At 45.5% G+C, this 18,179-nt stretch overlaps 2 protein-coding genes across 2 annotated transcripts in view; one reads left to right on the forward strand and one right to left on the reverse strand.

The window, feature by feature from the left end:
* The window catches only part of NUMB (NUMB endocytic adaptor protein), an 89,378-nt gene extending 82,188 nt beyond the window's left edge, over positions 1-7,190 (reverse strand). Inside the window, exon 1 of the mRNA XM_039705594.1 lies at positions 7,168-7,190. The gene's annotated coding sequence lies outside the window, so the exon portion shown is untranslated. The remainder of the gene's footprint in view (positions 1-7,167) is intronic.
* Positions 7,191-14,184: 6,994 nt separating this feature from the next.
* Positions 14,185-16,156, forward strand: RIOX1 (ribosomal oxygenase 1). Its single transcript, XM_039704923.1, has one exon. The coding sequence runs from the start codon at positions 14,219-14,221 to the stop codon at positions 16,112-16,114; it is 1,896 nt and encodes a 631-aa protein (XP_039560857.1). The 5' UTR covers positions 14,185-14,218; the 3' UTR covers positions 16,115-16,156.
* Positions 16,157-18,179: the final 2,023 nt, after the last annotated feature.

Raw genomic sequence — 18,179 nt, forward strand, 5'->3', positions numbered from 1 at the left:
TTTTTTTTGCCTGAAATGCAGGAGAGGAAAGAGAGCAATACACTATCAAATCAACCAAATTCCCACAAGTGAGAGAAAATATGCAACAGGAGAAGGCAAGCCATTTTGTGGAAAACTTTTTTTCCCCAAGTTATGATACTCATTCATAGCAAAACACTGCAGTACATTATTACGAAATTAAAGTAGAAAAATGAGCAATAAAGAAATCAACACAGAATCAGAAAGATTTTCATCCTGGATTTTCTCAAAAATTATGATTATTATAATCACCTTCTTTATCCTCCCTAGGACTTCCAAATCAAGAATAAAATTTCTGCAGTTCAGATGACCTCATTATTTTTGATGTATCTGTATTCCTACCTCAGTACTGCCCAGAAGAAAGGAAGAATTATGTCTGCAGTACTAGAATAATAATTTAACAGTACTTAAATTAGTATATGGTAGAACTGATTTTTTTTTTCTCTGCTTGAATGATAAATATTCTTTATACTGTATGATTTTCAGAATTGGGTCCTCACCCTTAAGTCAACAAATACTGTAGTAAGAGAAACCACATTGTCTTTTTGAGTAACAGTTATGTTCCTGGTCTGTGCATGAACAAGATGCTGAACACTGTGGATAAGAGTGACTACTTTGAGAACAAAGTCTAACAGACTAAATAAATTATGCTCAAAGCAAGAGTTAACTGTGCAGAGAACAACTTACTGCAACTGAAAATAAAATTTATGTACGGACTATATCTGAAATGTGAGATAATGGACATGAATCTGTATTATGTCATATAGGTCAATAAAGGTCACCTCTGACATACACCTCTGTACCTCTAAGAACAAAGAAAACTTTTAGATAGTACTCAGCGCATACCTCCTTAAAGGGGTGCACCCTACCCCACCTGACAGCAAAGAAATATTCACGTATTTTGGCTGTTAGAGTGTGCGCCATGCAAATTTTACTATGATAAACAATCCACATTAATATTAGCATGATACACATATCCATAACACAGGCAGAGTCTCTGACAAAGCATTCAGTGACTGTCTTCTATTTGCCAGCTGCACAGAGCAAATCCAAGCCATAGCTTAGATTTTGTACATAAAGTCAGCTACAAAAAGATTGTTAAAACCGCAGCTATTTTACAGACACTTTCAGAAAATATCCTATCAAAAAGATACAGGCCAACTGAATTGCAGTCCTTCATTCCCTTGCAGGAGGCTGGCTTTCTGCTACCAAGCTAAGAGAACACACAGGAATGCCCAGTTGCTCAAAGATGGCACAGCTGAGAAGCACTTTAAACCAGCAAATGGCCTCTGACAAATTCATGTCATTTAAAAAAGAGAGGAAGCAATCCTCATGTGTAAATAAATATACATACAAATGTCATGACACTCTCTCAAAGCTGCCGTGTGCAAATCCAGTTAAAGAAAAAGCACATTACATAAAATATGCTTCTCATACAGACACTGAAACCTACACAGAAATACCAAACTGTATAGATATGAGCAAAATTAGACATCAATATTAGATTCTGACAATGTTCAAGGTCTGTTAATATGAGAGTACACAAATAATCATAACTATTAACTAGCTTACTATTAATTCAACTGGGGGTGCTGATGGGGAAGGAAAGACATCCCAAAAAAGCCACTCTACCAGTAGATATGTGCTAAAATACAAATAGCAAAACCAATATCACAGCCACTGACTCCTGTAAACTCTGGTTTATGTAAGAACTTAAACTAGACAATCTAATTCTCATACTCCGATTTTCAGACTGGGTTAGGGAATTTGATGCACAGGTGATGCACATTTCAACCTGAAATGCAATGACTCAACATAAATACAGACTCTGCACTGATCAGAACTACAAGGAAGAAACTGCACAGGAACCCCAGCCCAGCCCAAAGCACTAAACCTTGACTAGTGCCACACTAATGATGGGTAAATTCTTTCTCAGACTTTTTAGACCAGATTAAGCCTCACAGGCTTTTTGGAAACAGTGTCACATCTCATTCTTTTAAATCAAAAACAGTCATCAGAAATACTATGTTAAGCAGACTCTGAAATAAAATAGCCAGCCTTAAAAAAAGTATATGCTAAAGACATAGTAGTAAAGCACAGGAAAAGGTTGGAAAATTCATCTGACCCACTGCTGAGACATAAGGAAGCCACAACCCTCAAAGCACAACCGATACAGCTCTATAGTACTGCAGCTACAGCCACCTGTACAAATCAAATTAGTAACAACTGTCTTTTTGTAACAAAAGGTACGCACTGCTTTTTTCCCCCACAGAATTTTGATTATTATTTGAGTAAGAAACAAATATTAGAGAGAAAAAATTTTAAAAACCAGCAATTAAGTTTCATGACACTATGATATTCAGCTCCTTGCTTCATTTGAACTGTTTTAGTGCTACTGAGTTCCAGAAAAAAACAGCCAAGAACAAAATTAGAAGTTTGCTGTTAAATGCATTTGGAAGGCAGGAACATGCATTTCCCTTATAATGTGGGAAAATATAAATCCAACACTTTTATCATTAGTTACTAAACAAAAGCTAGACCCAGCCTGTATTAATTGTGAACCAAGTTTCTATTTGTGTCATTCCTCCATATGGGGAACAAATTCCTTCACATGTCTGCACAGAATTTTACTACAGCAGTCAATGAATTAATGCCTTTGAAAAAAGACTATCCTCACGCAAAATCTTAAGACAACACACAAAGATATCAGCTAACTAAAGATCCAAGCATTTACGAGCCATTTGGCACTCCAAGACACACTGAATAACAAGGAGAGTTTGACTCTTATATGCTCAGTGGTGCCCATCAGCAAACATTGGAAATGCCGAGGTATCTCTAGTCCTGGTGGATTACAGAAACAAGCTTCTTTAACAGTCTAATATCAGTCCACCACTGAGAGTGGAGCCTCAACAGAGGCTTGAATTGCATTAATGAAGTTGAAACAACATAAAAAGAAGGAAAGAGAGATCACTGATGTTTGGAGTTTTTGCCCCAGAAAAATAAACTGATTAAGAGTGGTCACATCCGAACTTAGAACAGCTAGCACGCAGCAAGAGTGGTTCTGGCCAAGCACATGTTTTTTCTTAGTCTCAGTAACACCTGCAGCTCTTAGATCACTGAACAAGCCCAGGCCAATGACCAAGCACACACCTACAGAAAGCAGTTCTGAAGAGTAAACTCTCTAGGTATACCTACAGTACTGCTTATAATCCAGTTCACCAGGAAGTTCCAGTTTGTTGTTTCCCAGAAAAGGAAAAGTAATCAGAAAAATATTCCAAACAGTTTGGTCCAAGTCTTAATACACTGTACTTGAAACCACGGTTTCACCTAAGAAGGGTAACAACTTTGGTTCTGGCTTCAGTATCAAAGCCCACCAGCAAAATCTAAAAAATCCTACAGACTCAGTACTCAAAGAAGCCAAGAGCTTGTTTCAGATCCCCAGGCTCTGAAATTAATAGGTTTATATTTTCCTCAAGAGCACCTTTACATTTTGGCATACATATTCCTTTTAAGCAATTTCTCACACACAAATGAATTTGTCCTGACACACTTTCAGTCACAACTCTGTGGAAACAGAAGTTACCGTACAGCAACATCTTTAAGCCATCACATCTGGTAATTACTACTACAGAACACCAGGATTCCACAAAGAATTACTATGTAAGACAAATACCAAACAAAGCAATTCACATTTTCAGAGCTATCTCCTAACCACATGCTTCAAAGGAGTCCGGATGAATGTCTAACTGCAGCTACATATGACATGATGCCATTTATACATCCAAACTGGTATCTGCCAGTTGCAAGTCTTGCTCAATAAAAATGAAGGAATATAAAAAAATTAAAAAGGAGAAAAAAAAAAAACAAACACAAAACAACAACAAAAACCACATCCTGCACAGCACAACAGAAGTCTTCCTGATCTTGCTTATTACTAAAATTTTGTTCTTTCTGATGCAACATCTGTTTTAACTATACACCATAAAGAACATGAGTTCAAAATGAGCATTTGATGGATCCCACCCTTAGGATGAGAACAAATCCCCTTCCAGACACAGCTGTGTCAGTCTGAGGTTGCTGTGCTGAGCACATCCCTAGTTCCGCATCCTCTGCTCATTACTGTTACCACCCACATCAACGTGCCAGCTGAGAGAAATGGAAGAACTCTCTCCAATTTATTATGATTTTTACCTGCCAAGCCAGCTTGAAACAGTTTGCTATAGGTCCTTGTTAACCCAGGTCATGCTGATGGAAATGTATGGTTCCAGAAAAGCCCAAGGAAATTTCAATCAGAGCTAAGTCCCATTTCCACCCCCCGGCCTGGATGATCAGCCAGTTCAGATACATGATCCAGCCAAAATTCAACCAAAAAAAAAAAAAAAAAGCAATTAACTACCTGATTAACTCCCTGACTTCACTTAACTCACAGCTACAAAGGCCTCCTGGCCAGCAGCTGAAGATGCACAGTCAAGAAGGAGACCTGATCACCTTCATGTTTAAGCTGCCAAGTCTATTGACAAGGCAGAACTATTAGGCAAAACTAAAATTGAGCTGCTTCAGCAAAGAGTAGTCACAGCCTGCTCCTCCTCCTATGCAAGCAATAACATTTGTATAGGAATGAAGTCAGTTCAGGCAGTTGATCCAACTGAAGCTTAACATTTTTCTGTACGGCCATTTTCAGCTGGGTCAGCAAAGAAAGACTAACAGGGGAAAGCAGATCCTTGTGGTGAAAGCATCGGCAGAAAAATCAAAGCTGCTCTGGTGGTAATTCAATAATATGACTGTAGAGGACATGTTAAGTATTTGCTTGATTGAATTTATGCTTGGTATTCTGCAGGAAAAGAAAGGCAATATGCTCCAATTTCATTTATTAATATTTTGAGATCAACTGAGACTTAACAAGAAATCTGTAATTTTAATATATGTTCACTGATCAAAGCAAACTCCAAAAACAAGACTAAGGACAAGATTTCACACTAGTTTAAACCAAGCTTGCTTGATAAGCTGGCAAAGCAAATAAAAATATAAGTAAACTTTGACCTCTCCCCTAAAGAAAAGAACAAAGTCAGCAGAGTGTCAGACAAGTAGATGAACACAGTAAGTAGGATACAACTTCAAAGTCCTCAATTAGATCAGCTTAGGCTGCCAATCTCTTACTTGACACTTTCTGCAAAACATCTTTTCTAGAGTACAAAAGATTAAATTTCTCTAGCGTTAGAGCAATTTTTTGTCCAATGCTGTGCAGTTCCATCAATATTACTATTGGAACAAAACCAGCTATAGGCAGAATTCAAGACATACTTCAGTGCTGTAAAGGCTCTCACAAACACACAATAAAAAATCTCTATAATATGTTTTTCCTAATAGCTTATATTCCTGGGGATGGAAGCACTTTTTGCAAAGACTTTCACTGCCATTTCAGAAAGTTTTTATCCCATCATATCCATTATGGTAGGAAAGAAAATTACTTACAGATCATTCCAACACCAAGCAGCTCTATCAAAATACAAAATGTGAGACTTAGAAGTCTGGCAAGTTTTAAGAGCCCAATGTGGCTTGTTGGTTTAGGCTTTTTTCTTCCCAAATGCATAATGCTGTCAAACTGCTAACAAAAAATCAGAAGGTTTCACAACACTACGTGAGAAGATAAACAAACTTGTCTACTCTGTCTAGTTTACATGCGCCTTCAGTTTCCACATGTTTAAGCTAAATAATAAATGCAGGAAAGTAATTCCCAGGATGAAAAATAGATTTTCTGCTAGCAAGGATTTAAATGGTTCATTTGAACTGCATTTCACATGTATACTTTAGGAAAAAAAAATCTTTTATGCATTAGGTTTAGAGTTCTGTAAATCTGAATTTTCACTAAGGCTTAAAACCAACACTATATGAAATTAAACACTAAAAAGCTTTTACTGTAGGATAACTCAGGGTACCAAGACTCCTAGAATCACAGGCAAGGCTGAACACATCTGAAATTCATTGTTTTGGACTTCACTCACATTCTTATTTCTTCTGTAAGACTTTTGGTAAGGGAAAAAAACAGCACTTCCACAGACAATTGCCAAGAGATGAAGAAATGGAAAACACTCACTGATGAACAGAAAAACAAATCTTTTTCTCTATGGTAACTACTAACTTCTGCATAATCATAAAGACCATTTTAACAGTAACCATAGATCAATAAGTCAAATAGAACTGAGTCAGAAATCCATTTAAATATTTACATTTTTTGTTACAAATCATACCTAGAGTATTACTGTAGCCAAAGAGACTGACTGTGCCTTCCATTTTATTCATTCTCCTCATTCAGGAGCCCATCTCGAGATGCAGAATGATCAAAAATACAAAACGAGAGCAAACCAAAATCCCTTAAATGCTAGAATTATACACTGACAGCTAAGCTTCTCCTACTCCGGACAGCTGGATTAGGAAATATTGACAACACAGAAAACACAGCAGCACACAGGGAGGCTCCCTTATCATTCCATAAAACATTAATGAGCAGGTTATATAAATCTACTGGACCGAAGGAGTTGTAGATCAGAGCTGCTGCAAGACATTAACTCTACTGTGAGGGATACATCATTTCATTCTTGAAGACTGCTCATCTCCATGAGCGCAATGAAAGGAGTTCAGAGCATTCCGAGCGGGCGCTGCATTTTAACCCTGGCTGACGGCCGGAGCACGGAGCGGGGCGATGCTCCCCGGGCCCACCGCAGCCCCCGCCCCGCACTGTTGCTCATCCGTCCCTCCCGCGCCCGCAGGACGGGCCGAACCCGGCCGGCTGTTCCTTTGTGCAGCCTGGCGAGCTGCCGCACACGCACGGAGGCACCGGCCAAGCCACGAACCGGGTGAAAAGAGACGAGCCCCGCTGCTCACGGGGGCCCTTTCCCCCACAACTCCCGCTGCCAGACTGGGTCGTCAGCACCATCGCCCAAAAGCCTCGTCCCGACGCCTCCCGAACTTCACAGCGCCGCAGCCCCAGCTGAAGGCGGCAGCGGGATTCGGGAAGCCCCGACTTCCCGGAGCCCCCGCTCGCTCCCACGGCCACGCAGGGGCGGCAAGCGATACAAAGCGCCCGGGAGCGGCCGCGCCGGAGGGACCCTCTGACGGAAACCTGGCTGGGATTCAAGGCCTAGGACAGACCGCAGGCACAGGAGGCAGCCCCGGGAGAATCCCATGAAGCGGCGCCGCCCCGGGGGTCGCTTCCTCGGGCCAGCGGCTCGGTGCTCGCCGCAGGGCCCTCCGGTGCCGCGGCCGCCCCCCGCAGGCTCCACCTGCGCCGGGCCCCCGCTCCACCGCACCGCGGGGATCGCGCCCCACCCCACCGCCCCCCAGCCACGCCTACCCCGCCGGCCCATTGGCCATGCTCTTCGAAGTCTCGCCTCTGGATTGGTGCGAGGAGCCGCCCGTCAAAGCCTCGACCCCGCCCATCCCCGCCCCACAGGTCCCGGGTGGTTTATTCACGCCGGGGCTTTGGCGCCCCCAATCTCTCGCTGTCGGTTCCGATTGGCTGACGCGGTGGGGACAGCGCGCCAGGATTGGCTGCCCGAGGTGCCAGTGCGGCGCTGCGCCCGCCCCCCCCGGGCTCGGCTGCGCGGCGCGGCGGGAAGGTGGCGGTGGCTGCCGGGCCGGAGTCGGGGCCGGGGCTCTCCTGCACCTCGGGGCACCCCCAGACCTCGGGGCACCCCCGCACCTCGGGGCCCCGCTGATGCGCCGAGGGGCGATGCGCCTTCCGCCGCCCGTCTGCGGTTCGGTTCAGCTGCGGTTCTTGTCTCCTCACGGCTGCGGCGGTGGTGGAGCAGGAGGAGGGCTCCCGCAGCCCCGCTGCCACCTCGGTTTCCCCCCCGATAAACCACGGGCGGTGACTGACACCTTCCCTGGGGGCTGCAGTGAGACGTGCTGCTAATGCCAGCTCTCCGGAAAGCGTGATGCCCTACATCAGCCTGAGGCCAGGCTTGCGGGAAAAGGGCGAGCAGGCTCCTTTAGCCTCCACGACACACTGAGAACCACATATTCTCAGGATATCAAACACTAGCGTGCCTCCATTTTCCAAGTGGAGACAGTACCAGGCGCTGAATTCAGCAGGGAGGCTGCGCTTCAAAGGAAGTTACCCAGGGGAATCCTCTGCGAGCAGCACCCTTGCGACTGCACATAGGGGCTTGGCCTGAACGCGTGAACCAGAATGCGTATTTCCAACAGCTGCCTCCTCTCACCAAACATCCAAACAGCTACTTCATCCAAAATGCAAGCCAGAACGATTCCCGGTGCATTCAATTGGGAAAAACAAAAATTGAAGGTAATCGAAATGCAAAGATTACATTACGTTTCTTTTCATTGTTATATTCTCCCTGCATACGCCATCCCCCTTATTCCTCTTTGCTTCTGAATCAAAGAAACAGAGCAACAAAGAACACAGGCCATAATGTTGGCTGGCAAACATCCGGAAAACAAAGCAACTGAAATCACTGGGAATTTCAGAGTATTATGTGCAAAAATAATTTACCAAGTTTACACAGGAAGTGCTCAGGCAGAAGTGTGAGTATGACACTGACTCAGTTTCACACTGATGCTCTGATCCCCACGTCATCCCTTGTTCATGAATTAAACTGAGAAGATGCAGGGATTCTCCTTACATCTTTTTGCACATCCCTTTCCTTTCCAAGGAAAGTAAAATCAAGGCAGAGAACTGCCTTCCCTCTCAAATATTCAAAAATTGCTGGAGGATAAGACATTTCTACCAGTCCTAAGTTTCCTTCTGATTTTATGAAAACATTCCTGACTTAACATAGCTCCTAAAATACTGCATTCCCAGTACCTTCAGTGTAACACTTCATCTTATTCACAGTCTCTGGATTTCTGACAGAAATTTTTGTAAAGCATGGAGCCCTTAATTTCTTATGAAAACTTAATTCTAAATGAACAACTTCCATATTATCGAGAAGCTCTCCTTCCAAATGAAAAGTATAAAGGAAAAGCCAGGACGTGCTATTGTAAATAAAATCTAATGTATGCTTCAGCTATTTATAGCTTTTACAAATATTTATTAGATAGCTAAATTCATTTGTTGCCATTACTGCTTCTCTGCTCAGCTGATCACTTGACCTCCCCGTATGGTCGTTGGCGACTGAAGGGAAAGGGGGCTGTGGTGGGAAAGGAAAGGAAGATGACCCTCGAGGTCACCTCGCTGGACATGCTGAGCATCCAGCACAGCACGCTGCACATCCACAGTGCTGCGCTGCCGGTCCAAGGCACGTCCTGGGGACTCAGTCTTCCCACAGCGTTTCCATGGCAGGGGGGGAAATTACTCCTCCAACGTCTGACACTGGAAGCAATGCTTCAAATGCTTTGATCCTCATGGATCACAAAGAAATGGAAAATACTTCATAGCATTCACAAGAAACCAAACCAAATTTGCCCCTTATCGCCTTTTCTTTAAGACTGGGAACAGGGCTCCCTGTGTAATACACAGGATTAATGGACTTGACTGTCCCTGTCATGCCCACTGACTCTTTGTCAGCTGTGCCTTTCTAGCCAAGATCCTTCCTGGACTCAGTGGGATAGCAGGAGAGTATGCTATTCCCTAAGGACCTGAGAATATATTACACACATATTCATGACAGTGCAGACTCCTTTATCCCCACTGCAGATACCCGGAGGCTTAACATCATTCCTCCCTATTGGTTATCTAAAATAATGTCAGTGATTAAATCTCCCTTCTCTAATCACACCATAGTATTATCCCTTCTAGGAACAAGCCATACCAGTATAAATACTACCATATATGCATTTTTATGCTCACAAAGAGGAATTCCATCTTTCTGGCAATATATATAAAACAATAGGAGCTTGTGTGTCTGAATGAGCACTGGAAATTTTCAAAAATACTTCTATAAGGTGCCATATTGACCAGTAGCAGCACATATCTATTATGCTACAGGGGCTTTCTCCTGTCGTGCTCTGAGCAGACCTGAACCAATATGGTTGCTAAACCAAGGCATTCTGTTTGCACAGTATTTTCATCTTGGTAGTGCTGTATCTGAGGTGAGCAAGCAATTTCAGAGCACGTCAGAAAAACTTCAATATAGGAAACAAAAGGTGAAGTCTTTTTGCAAGGCTTCTGACAAGGAGAAGCTTACAGGAGAAGCAAATGTTGAATAGGGCTGCCCTATGCTGGCCCAGCTATATGTTAATCTTGAAATAGTGGGCATAAATGTATTTAATGAGCAAAGCTCTGCAGTTGCCATCATTAGTACAGAAAGGATATGACAGCAAGAATCCTTTAAAACTTCTCTTCCACTGAAAAGCATCAGCCAAGCAGCTTGTCAAGAGCAATGGTCTGTGCATATCAAAAGGATATTCTCTAGCATAAGATTTATGCAGGAAGAGTTTGACTCTACTTTCTACCTTGGTTCTTTAAATGTGATTAATCCCACAGGACAAGTATTTCATTCAGGTCCTCTTTGCCTTCATTTTAGGATGGGGATTTTCTCTTCATGGCCATTTCTTTCTCTCCTTCTGCTGGAGCCTTGAAGTCTGGAGCTTTGTATTTAATCACTGCCTATGGAGTCACTGCAGATGGTATCTGCTCAATGCTACCAAATGCTAGATGGCATCTAATAAAAGCACAAAAACCCTCATAAAATTATTTCAAAATTTGAAAGTACACATGTCAGTCAAGGGGGTAAGTAAACTCAGTCAAGTGTCCTACTTAAATACATCATTTTAATTCAGCTTTAATTCCAATGTATCTGCTTTAGTGTCACATGGTACAAAAGAAAATGTCCGTGCTTCCAAATCCCTCCAAAAAGATAATTTCACAGGGAAGACAGGACCCTCTAATTATGATTTTTACAAATGTGCTTTAATTTGGTTGTTCCATGGCAGGGAAGGCTTCTTTTCTCGGTGGGGCTCCTTGTACAAGATAACCAGGATTAAAGACCACAACCAGTCACTGAATAAGAAAATCCCTGAGAAGAGAGAAACAGCTGGAGGGAGGCCAAAGCTGCTGCCAAAAGATGCTTCAGTGAGTGAGTGCATTCACTCTGATGAGGGAGGCCAGAGGATAGCTCTTGAGAAACAGTTCCTGAATTAGCTTTCAGTCTTGTTATCTGGCAGTGAACTTTACAGCTTTCACAATGAGCAGCAGCCTTCACAATCCAGCCGAGTGTCCTTCCAGTGATGACACAGTGGATGTAGCTAGGCTGTATGAGAAAGATTGTCAGCTAAGCAAACCTCTTAGTGAAGGCTTCAAATGCTCTTTCTCCTTACTAGGTATTAGTTTTGGCACAAGAACAAAACTGATGGTGCAAAAGGAAGGCTGCCAGCAAAGTAATAACGAGAAGCAGGATTAAGCTGGACTTAGCTTTCTAGAAGTGACTGGTTTATGTTACTGGTTTGCTGGGAACACAGAGAAAGTCTGCACGATGGTGAGCAACTGAGCATCTAATACACAGGAAACTGCAAAGAATTCTGCCCTTTCCACTCATTAGTGAAGACTACTCATAGCTTTGCAGGGTCAGGCCTTACCCAAACTGCTCTTTAAATCTGAGATTTCAATTATTTGAATGGCATAAGGTTAAAATATCAAATGAATCCTACATCTCTTTAAGGTGCCCTTTACTTACTTCTTTTGAAGTCACTTGTGACTCTCTAATAGGTTGTACTCACCACATTTATATATCCTCTTAAATAAAACACGTGTGGCTCTTGGCAATACAGCTCATATGTTCATAAAATCCGAGTAATTTTGTGCTAAATTCTAATTAAGAAATTTAATTGAGCCTCCAGTTGCTACTCTGTCTGTGTAAGCAGCAGCTAGGGATCACCTAAGCATTCAGAGATCTGTATTACTTTCTTTTTGTTTATTTAAAGACCTGTACGTGACACGTATTTCTTTAGACAAATTCCCTTGAAATACTGGACAATTAATGCAAAGAGCATGTAAACCTTGTGGCAACTCCTAAACAACCATCTGAGTACCCTGTAAGTGTTACTGAAGCTCTCTCTTTTTGCCCTAGGTCAAAACCCTTTCTGTGTCACACAGAAAAATAGCAACATTATTTATTCTCAAAAGCATTTATTATTAGAAAGACTAAATTGTCAAAATAAATGTTTTCTTGTTATAGACATTTAGCCACTATTATTTTCCACTGTGTCTTTCGTTCAGAGACTTTGTTATACACCATTAAAAATCCAGTGTCAATCAACTGTCTCTCAGCAGTAGAAAGTGACATCCCTATGAAGATCAGGGCCCACAAATGAGACTTTGAAACCCCTGTACTGGTAAACATCCAGAACAGCTTTGCTGCTGTCATTACAGATATCCTGGTGTAACTCAGGTCAGGCTCTGTGCACAGCGCCTGGCTTCTTCTCAGAAGGATCAGTTGCACTCCAGTAAATTAAGCAGTAACACAAACAACAATCCAGACACCCAGGTTTTTCAAAGGTCTTCCCCCTCCCAAGCCTGTTTAGCCATGCTTATGTATAATTAAAGCCTACAATGGCCTAACTTTTACCATATTTCAAGCTTGCATCTCGATTTTGTTAAGGGTCCAGTTCTGTTGAAATGGTTTCAGCTGATAAGATTATTCTAGTAAGCAGGGCTTAACCTTGGGGAAACAAAGAGTGGATTGAAATAGAGTTCGCCCTTCGCTTCTCTTCCAGAGCACACATGCCCGCAGAGGCCGCTTGCTGCCCCTGCCGCGGGTCCCTCGCCGGGCAGACGCGGCGTGCGGAGCGCTGGGCGGCCGCTGCCACCTGCCGGCAGAGCCGGACACGGTCCAGCCGTGAAACCGGAGCCTGAAGGGCTGCCTGTGCGCCATTAAAATCCGTCTCCATTAAGTAAAACCATCGTGCGAAAACAGGACAGTCTTCTGCTGCCCCTGCTCTTCACGCAGCTTTGGCTGCGAAGGCTATGCCCAAAGAACTCCGTCAGAAAAATACCTCCAAAATTAAAACAGTTGTTCTTGCACATATACAAAAAAGGCCTTCATTGCTTAGAGCATATTTGTGTTGAGACTGATTTGTGTTGTTTTTAAGGCAATTCAAACAACCTTAAACCTTTGAGATATCCGTGTCTATTCTAGAATTGAGACTTAACAGCTGAACTTATCCTCATTAGGCCAAACTGATTTCTGCCCCTGAATTGTGGTAAAATTGAAATGCAGGTCTGGGTTGAAACATAGCAAAAGGTGAAAATTCTCTTTTCAACTTTATATGCTATGCCTGATACACTAAGTAGCCCACACAGCAAATCTGCACATGCCTTGTGAGTGCTAGCTGTTTAACATACTGTGTGTAGCTGATATTCATATGTGCGAGAGGTTAATGACACCCTGTGAACCAGAGGGTTCCTGGGCACACTTGGGTAATTGCTGCGCTTAAATGCTTTAGACTCACAGCAGCCTCTGGAGATAAAATTCTCATGCAAAATTCATTCCCATGAATTACTGCAGTTCATCAAAGATTCTCCTCACAAAAGTACTGCATATGGAATTTCTTCAACTGAAGCTGCAGGCTCTGGAAGCACCGAGCAGCCCTCAGGCTGCCCAGCACCACTAACGCTGGCCTTGTGGAAACAAAGGACTGTGGATATTTGGGGGGGAACAAAACAAAACAAAACAAACCCACTATGTGACTATGACCGTCTTTTGGGTTTTGGGATCTTTTTGAGATGACAGCCTTTCAGCTGCCATCACCACCAGAAGCACAAGAAAAGGGGAGGGGGGATGGCACACAAGAATCAGCTCTCTTCAGTTTGGTTTTCTATTCCTTGTGCAACACGACATGATGAAATGTTACCTCATCTAGACTCATTAGGTTACAAAGTAATTCCAGGCTGTCTAAACGCATACCCTTACGATACACCTTCAGACAAAAAAAAAAAAAAAAAAAAAAAAAAAAAAAACTTTCTGAACGTGCTTAGAGCGTACTTCCAGAACGAAGCTTCTCCGCCAAGGAACAAACCTGCACGTACCAAGAGGAATCGCCTCTCTTTTCTTCCGCAGGGCGGGGGAAGCAAATACACCCAGTACACTTTAAGCGGCGGTGATGACAAAAGACGAGACACTGTGTTCCACACTGCCCCACAGCCCCCACGGCACACGCCCTTCCGCGGGCGGGGACAGGCGGGGCCGCGCTCCCTCCCGTGCCCGCGGCGCTCCGGCCGGAAGCGGCGGCGCGGGGCGGAGCAATCATGGCGGCTATGGCGGCGCAGCAGCGTGAGCTGGGGCGGCTCTCGGCACTCGCCGTGTACCGTCGGGTGGCGGGGGCCGGGCGGATGGAGCGGCGCCGCCGCGGGGCCCCGCTGCCCGCGGGCCGCAAGCGGGCCAAGGCGCGCCTGAGGGAGGCGGCGGCTCGGAGCCGGAGGCGCCGCCGCCCGCCGCGCCCCCGAGCCGCGTGGAGCTCCCCGTGGAGGCTCCCATGGAGGCCCCCGTGGAGCTTCCCGTGGAGGCTCCCATGGAGGGCCCCGTGGAGCTTCCCGTGGAGGCCCCCGCGGACCCTCGGCCCGAGGCGACGGCCGCCGAGCCTGACGCGAAACGGGGTAGGCCCGAGGCGACGGCCGCTAAGCCTGACGCGAAACCGCGGGGTTGCCGAGCCTGACGCAAAACCGCGGGGTAGGCCCGAGGCGACGGCCGCTAAGCCTGACGCGAAACCGCGGGGTAGCCGCAAGGCGATGCCGGGCGGCCCGCGGCCGGCGCGGGAGAACGGCGGCGGTGTGTCGGGGCTGCTGCGGCGGCTGGCGCGGCTGGAGGACAGCCGGCAGCGGGCGGCCGAGCTCTTCCGCTGGATGCTGGCGCCGGTAGCGCCGGCGGAGTTCCTGGGGCGGCACTGGGAGCGGGCGCCGCTGCTGGTGCGGCGGGGCGACCCCGGCTACTACGCGGGGCTCTTCTCCACGGCCGACTTCGACGCCGCGCTGCGAGGAGGAGAGGTTCACTTCGGCACCCACCTGGATGTGACCAGCTATGCCGAGGGAGTGCGGGAGACGCACAACCCCTCCGGCAGAGCCCTGCCCGCTGTCGTGTGGGACTTCTACCAGAACGGCTGCTCCCTGCGCCTCCTCTGCCCGCAGGCCTTCTCCGCCACCGTCTGGCACTTCCTCTCCATCCTGCAGGAGCAGTTCGGCAGCATGGCAGGGGCGAACACCTACCTCACGCCCCCGGGTACGCAGGGCTTTGCCCCTCACTATGATGACATCGAGGCCTTCGTGCTGCAGCTGGAGGGGAAGAAGCACTGGCGTGTCTACAGGCCCCGAACAGATACTGAGGTGCTGCCCCAGTTCTCCAGCCCAAACCTCACGCAGGCTGAACTCGGCGAGCCTGTGCTGGAGACTGTGCTGGAGGCCGGGGACCTGCTGTACTTCCCCCGTGGCTTTATCCACCAGGGTGATTGTCTCCCTGATGCGCATTCACTCCACATCACTGTGTCTTCCTACCAGAGGAATTCCTGGGGGGACTTTCTGCAGAAGCTGCTCCCAGCTGCCCTGCAGATGGCCTTGGAGGAGGACGTGGAGTACCGGCGGGGGCTTCCCATGGACTACCTGCGGTATATGGGGGTTGCTAACTCCGACACAGCTGATGCTCGGCGAACAGCCTTTGTGGAGAAGGTGCAGAGCCTTATAAAGAAACTTGTTGACTATGCACCCATCGATGCTGCTGTGGATCAGAGAGCCAGGTCGTTTCTTCATGACTGTCTCCCTCCGGTGCTCACTGAAAGTGAAAAGGCGCAGAGTGTCTATGGCTTCCCGGCCCAGTGGCAAGACGGAGGCCCCTGCAATGTTGATATCCTGATAACAAAAGACACTGAAGTACGCCTGCTCCGTCATGGCGTCGTTAGACTGTGTAATGAAGAAGCAGGTGTGATGCTGTACTACACTACAGAAAACTCAAGAGTGTATCATAAGGAAGAACCCAAGTTCCTTGAGCTAGATCCTGAATATACAGACAGTATTGAATTTCTCTTGTCTTCCTATCCAAATCATGTAAGTGTGGCTAACCTTCCATGTGAAACCTTGGAGGAAAAGATTTCTCTAGCTACACTTCTGTTTGAGAAAGGTATTCTGACTACGAAGAAGCCTCTGGCAAAAGCCTAACTCTTATTTTTTCAGAAAATAAAAGTACACTTGTTTAGAAAATGTTCTGTCTTGGTCTTGCCTTCCGTCTGCTAGACATGAATCAGCAGTTCAGGTCTCTGCATCTCATCTGGGGGTAGAAAGTCTATGTCATGGGTAGAGAAATCAAATGTTTTGAGTAAAATAAGTATTTGCTCTAGGAGCAATTCTGCATGGCTGAGTGCCTAGAGAAGAGAATTGGTTATCTTCTTTTCACCAGCCATGTTACTACACCCTAGGTAACTTCAGAGAGGTTGTGAACTTTCTTGTAGGCATTGTCATGTTTTCACAGTATTTTAAAGCAGCCTGCTCAGCTGCATGCAGGAAATACTGTTCATAGGCCTATTTGGTGGTGGTCACCATTCTGTGTGCCTTTGCTGGGCTATGCTGCATATATGGTGTGGCCTTCAGGCCTGTGCCATGTTGTAAAGATCCTTTTGTCACACATTTGCTCTTCCTAAAAGTGGGGCCTCCAGGCAGCTTCCACTCGGTTTGAGCAATTACACCCACCTATGTGGCACTGCCCTTGCTGAATGATGCAGTAAGATTTTCTCAGGCAAACATGATGGTGCGTTTGAAATGCTTCAGGCTCGCTTGCTTCCTTTTCAGTCCAGTGACAGAGATAAAATATCTTCCCCCACTGGTTTCCCCACAGCAGTCTTTAGCAGTGAAATTACTGGTCCTTTCAAGGCAAGTGGGGTGCCCTCCAATATGTTTGGGATTTTTTTGTGCTGGGTGAAAAAAGTTTCATTTTAGGACCTATCAAGTTACATGAATACATGCCTGGCTGTGAAGTCAGTTCCCATAAATACTGGCAAACCCCTGAAACACTTTTCCACAAAGCTATTTTATCACAGCAGTCAGCAGGTGAGAGATATTCTTTAAAGCCCCCTGAAGTCTATACCAACAGTGAGCATTACCCTGTGCTCCTCTGAGCTGTTATCCAGGTTTTGCAAGATGACACCCATACACTCTTTAACTGTTTGGGATTTAAGTGTACACTATATCCTCCAAGATCCCATACTTGCAACACTGCCAGCCTTTCCTCTTTTGCCTGCATGCTTTTGCTAAATCTTGAAAGCTGAGCTGTGTAAAATTGCACAAGATCATGCTGAGGTGCCCTTGGGGCTTCTTGGCTCTGTGAAGCACTAGTGGCTGGACAGAAATGCTGTTGCCACACTCATCCTCTGATCCCCCTGTCTCTTCATCCTCACCAGAGGGTCAGCCATCCTTACCCCACCATTTATGTCCCTGGTGACTATCTCATGTCTCAGTGGTGCCCTTCCTGGATTGCTCTGTGTGCAACCACAGGCACCAGCACTGCAGCTTTGCTGCTTGGGGCTGTGCTGCAGAGCTGCATCTGGAGCTCATGCAGCTCTTTTTGTGATGGCTGCAAGCAACCCCATGTCTGTTCTGAGCACTTTAATGCCAACCAAAGACAGCATAAAATCCCCTTAGTTTTCCCTTTCCCTGGACTCTGGAAACTGCCTGGGCTAGACACCTTACAGGTACTCCTCACAGATTTACACAGGGGTACCCAGGCACAGAGCATCTCTTTTCTTCATTGCTCTTTCTGCAGAAAGGTATTTCTTGCTGAGACCTGCAGAGTGTACCAAATTTTTTTAACTAGGAGGTGGTGGTCCATTATGATCCCAGTAAGAAAAGCGTTCATATTTTGTAAGGTATATCTCTTTCTTCATTGCTCTTTCTGCAAAAAGGTATTTCTTGCTGAGACCTGCAGAGGTGGTGGTCCATTATGATCCCAGTAAGAAAAGCATTCATATTTTGTAAGGTATCTAAAAATGCCATGTATTACAGCTAATTACACCAATCTTACATCCCTTTAGATGCAGAGAAGCCCAAGCAAAGAAGCATTTCCCCATGTCACGCAGATGTGGTTCATAGCAGAGATTGTCCCCTTTCAGTCTTTTAAGGTATTATAAGATTCTTGTATAAGGAAACAGCTCTATTTAGCTCTTCCTAGCTGTAAGGAAACAGCTCTATTTAGCATATATACAGTTAAACAGAAACTTTGCAAGGGAATGTC

Source organism: Passer montanus, unplaced genomic scaffold (genome assembly GCF_014805655.1).
Source record: "Passer montanus isolate IOZ18808 unplaced genomic scaffold, ASM1480565v1 scaffold18, whole genome shotgun sequence".
NCBI classification, from domain to species: Eukaryota; Metazoa; Chordata; class Aves; order Passeriformes; family Passeridae; genus Passer; species Passer montanus.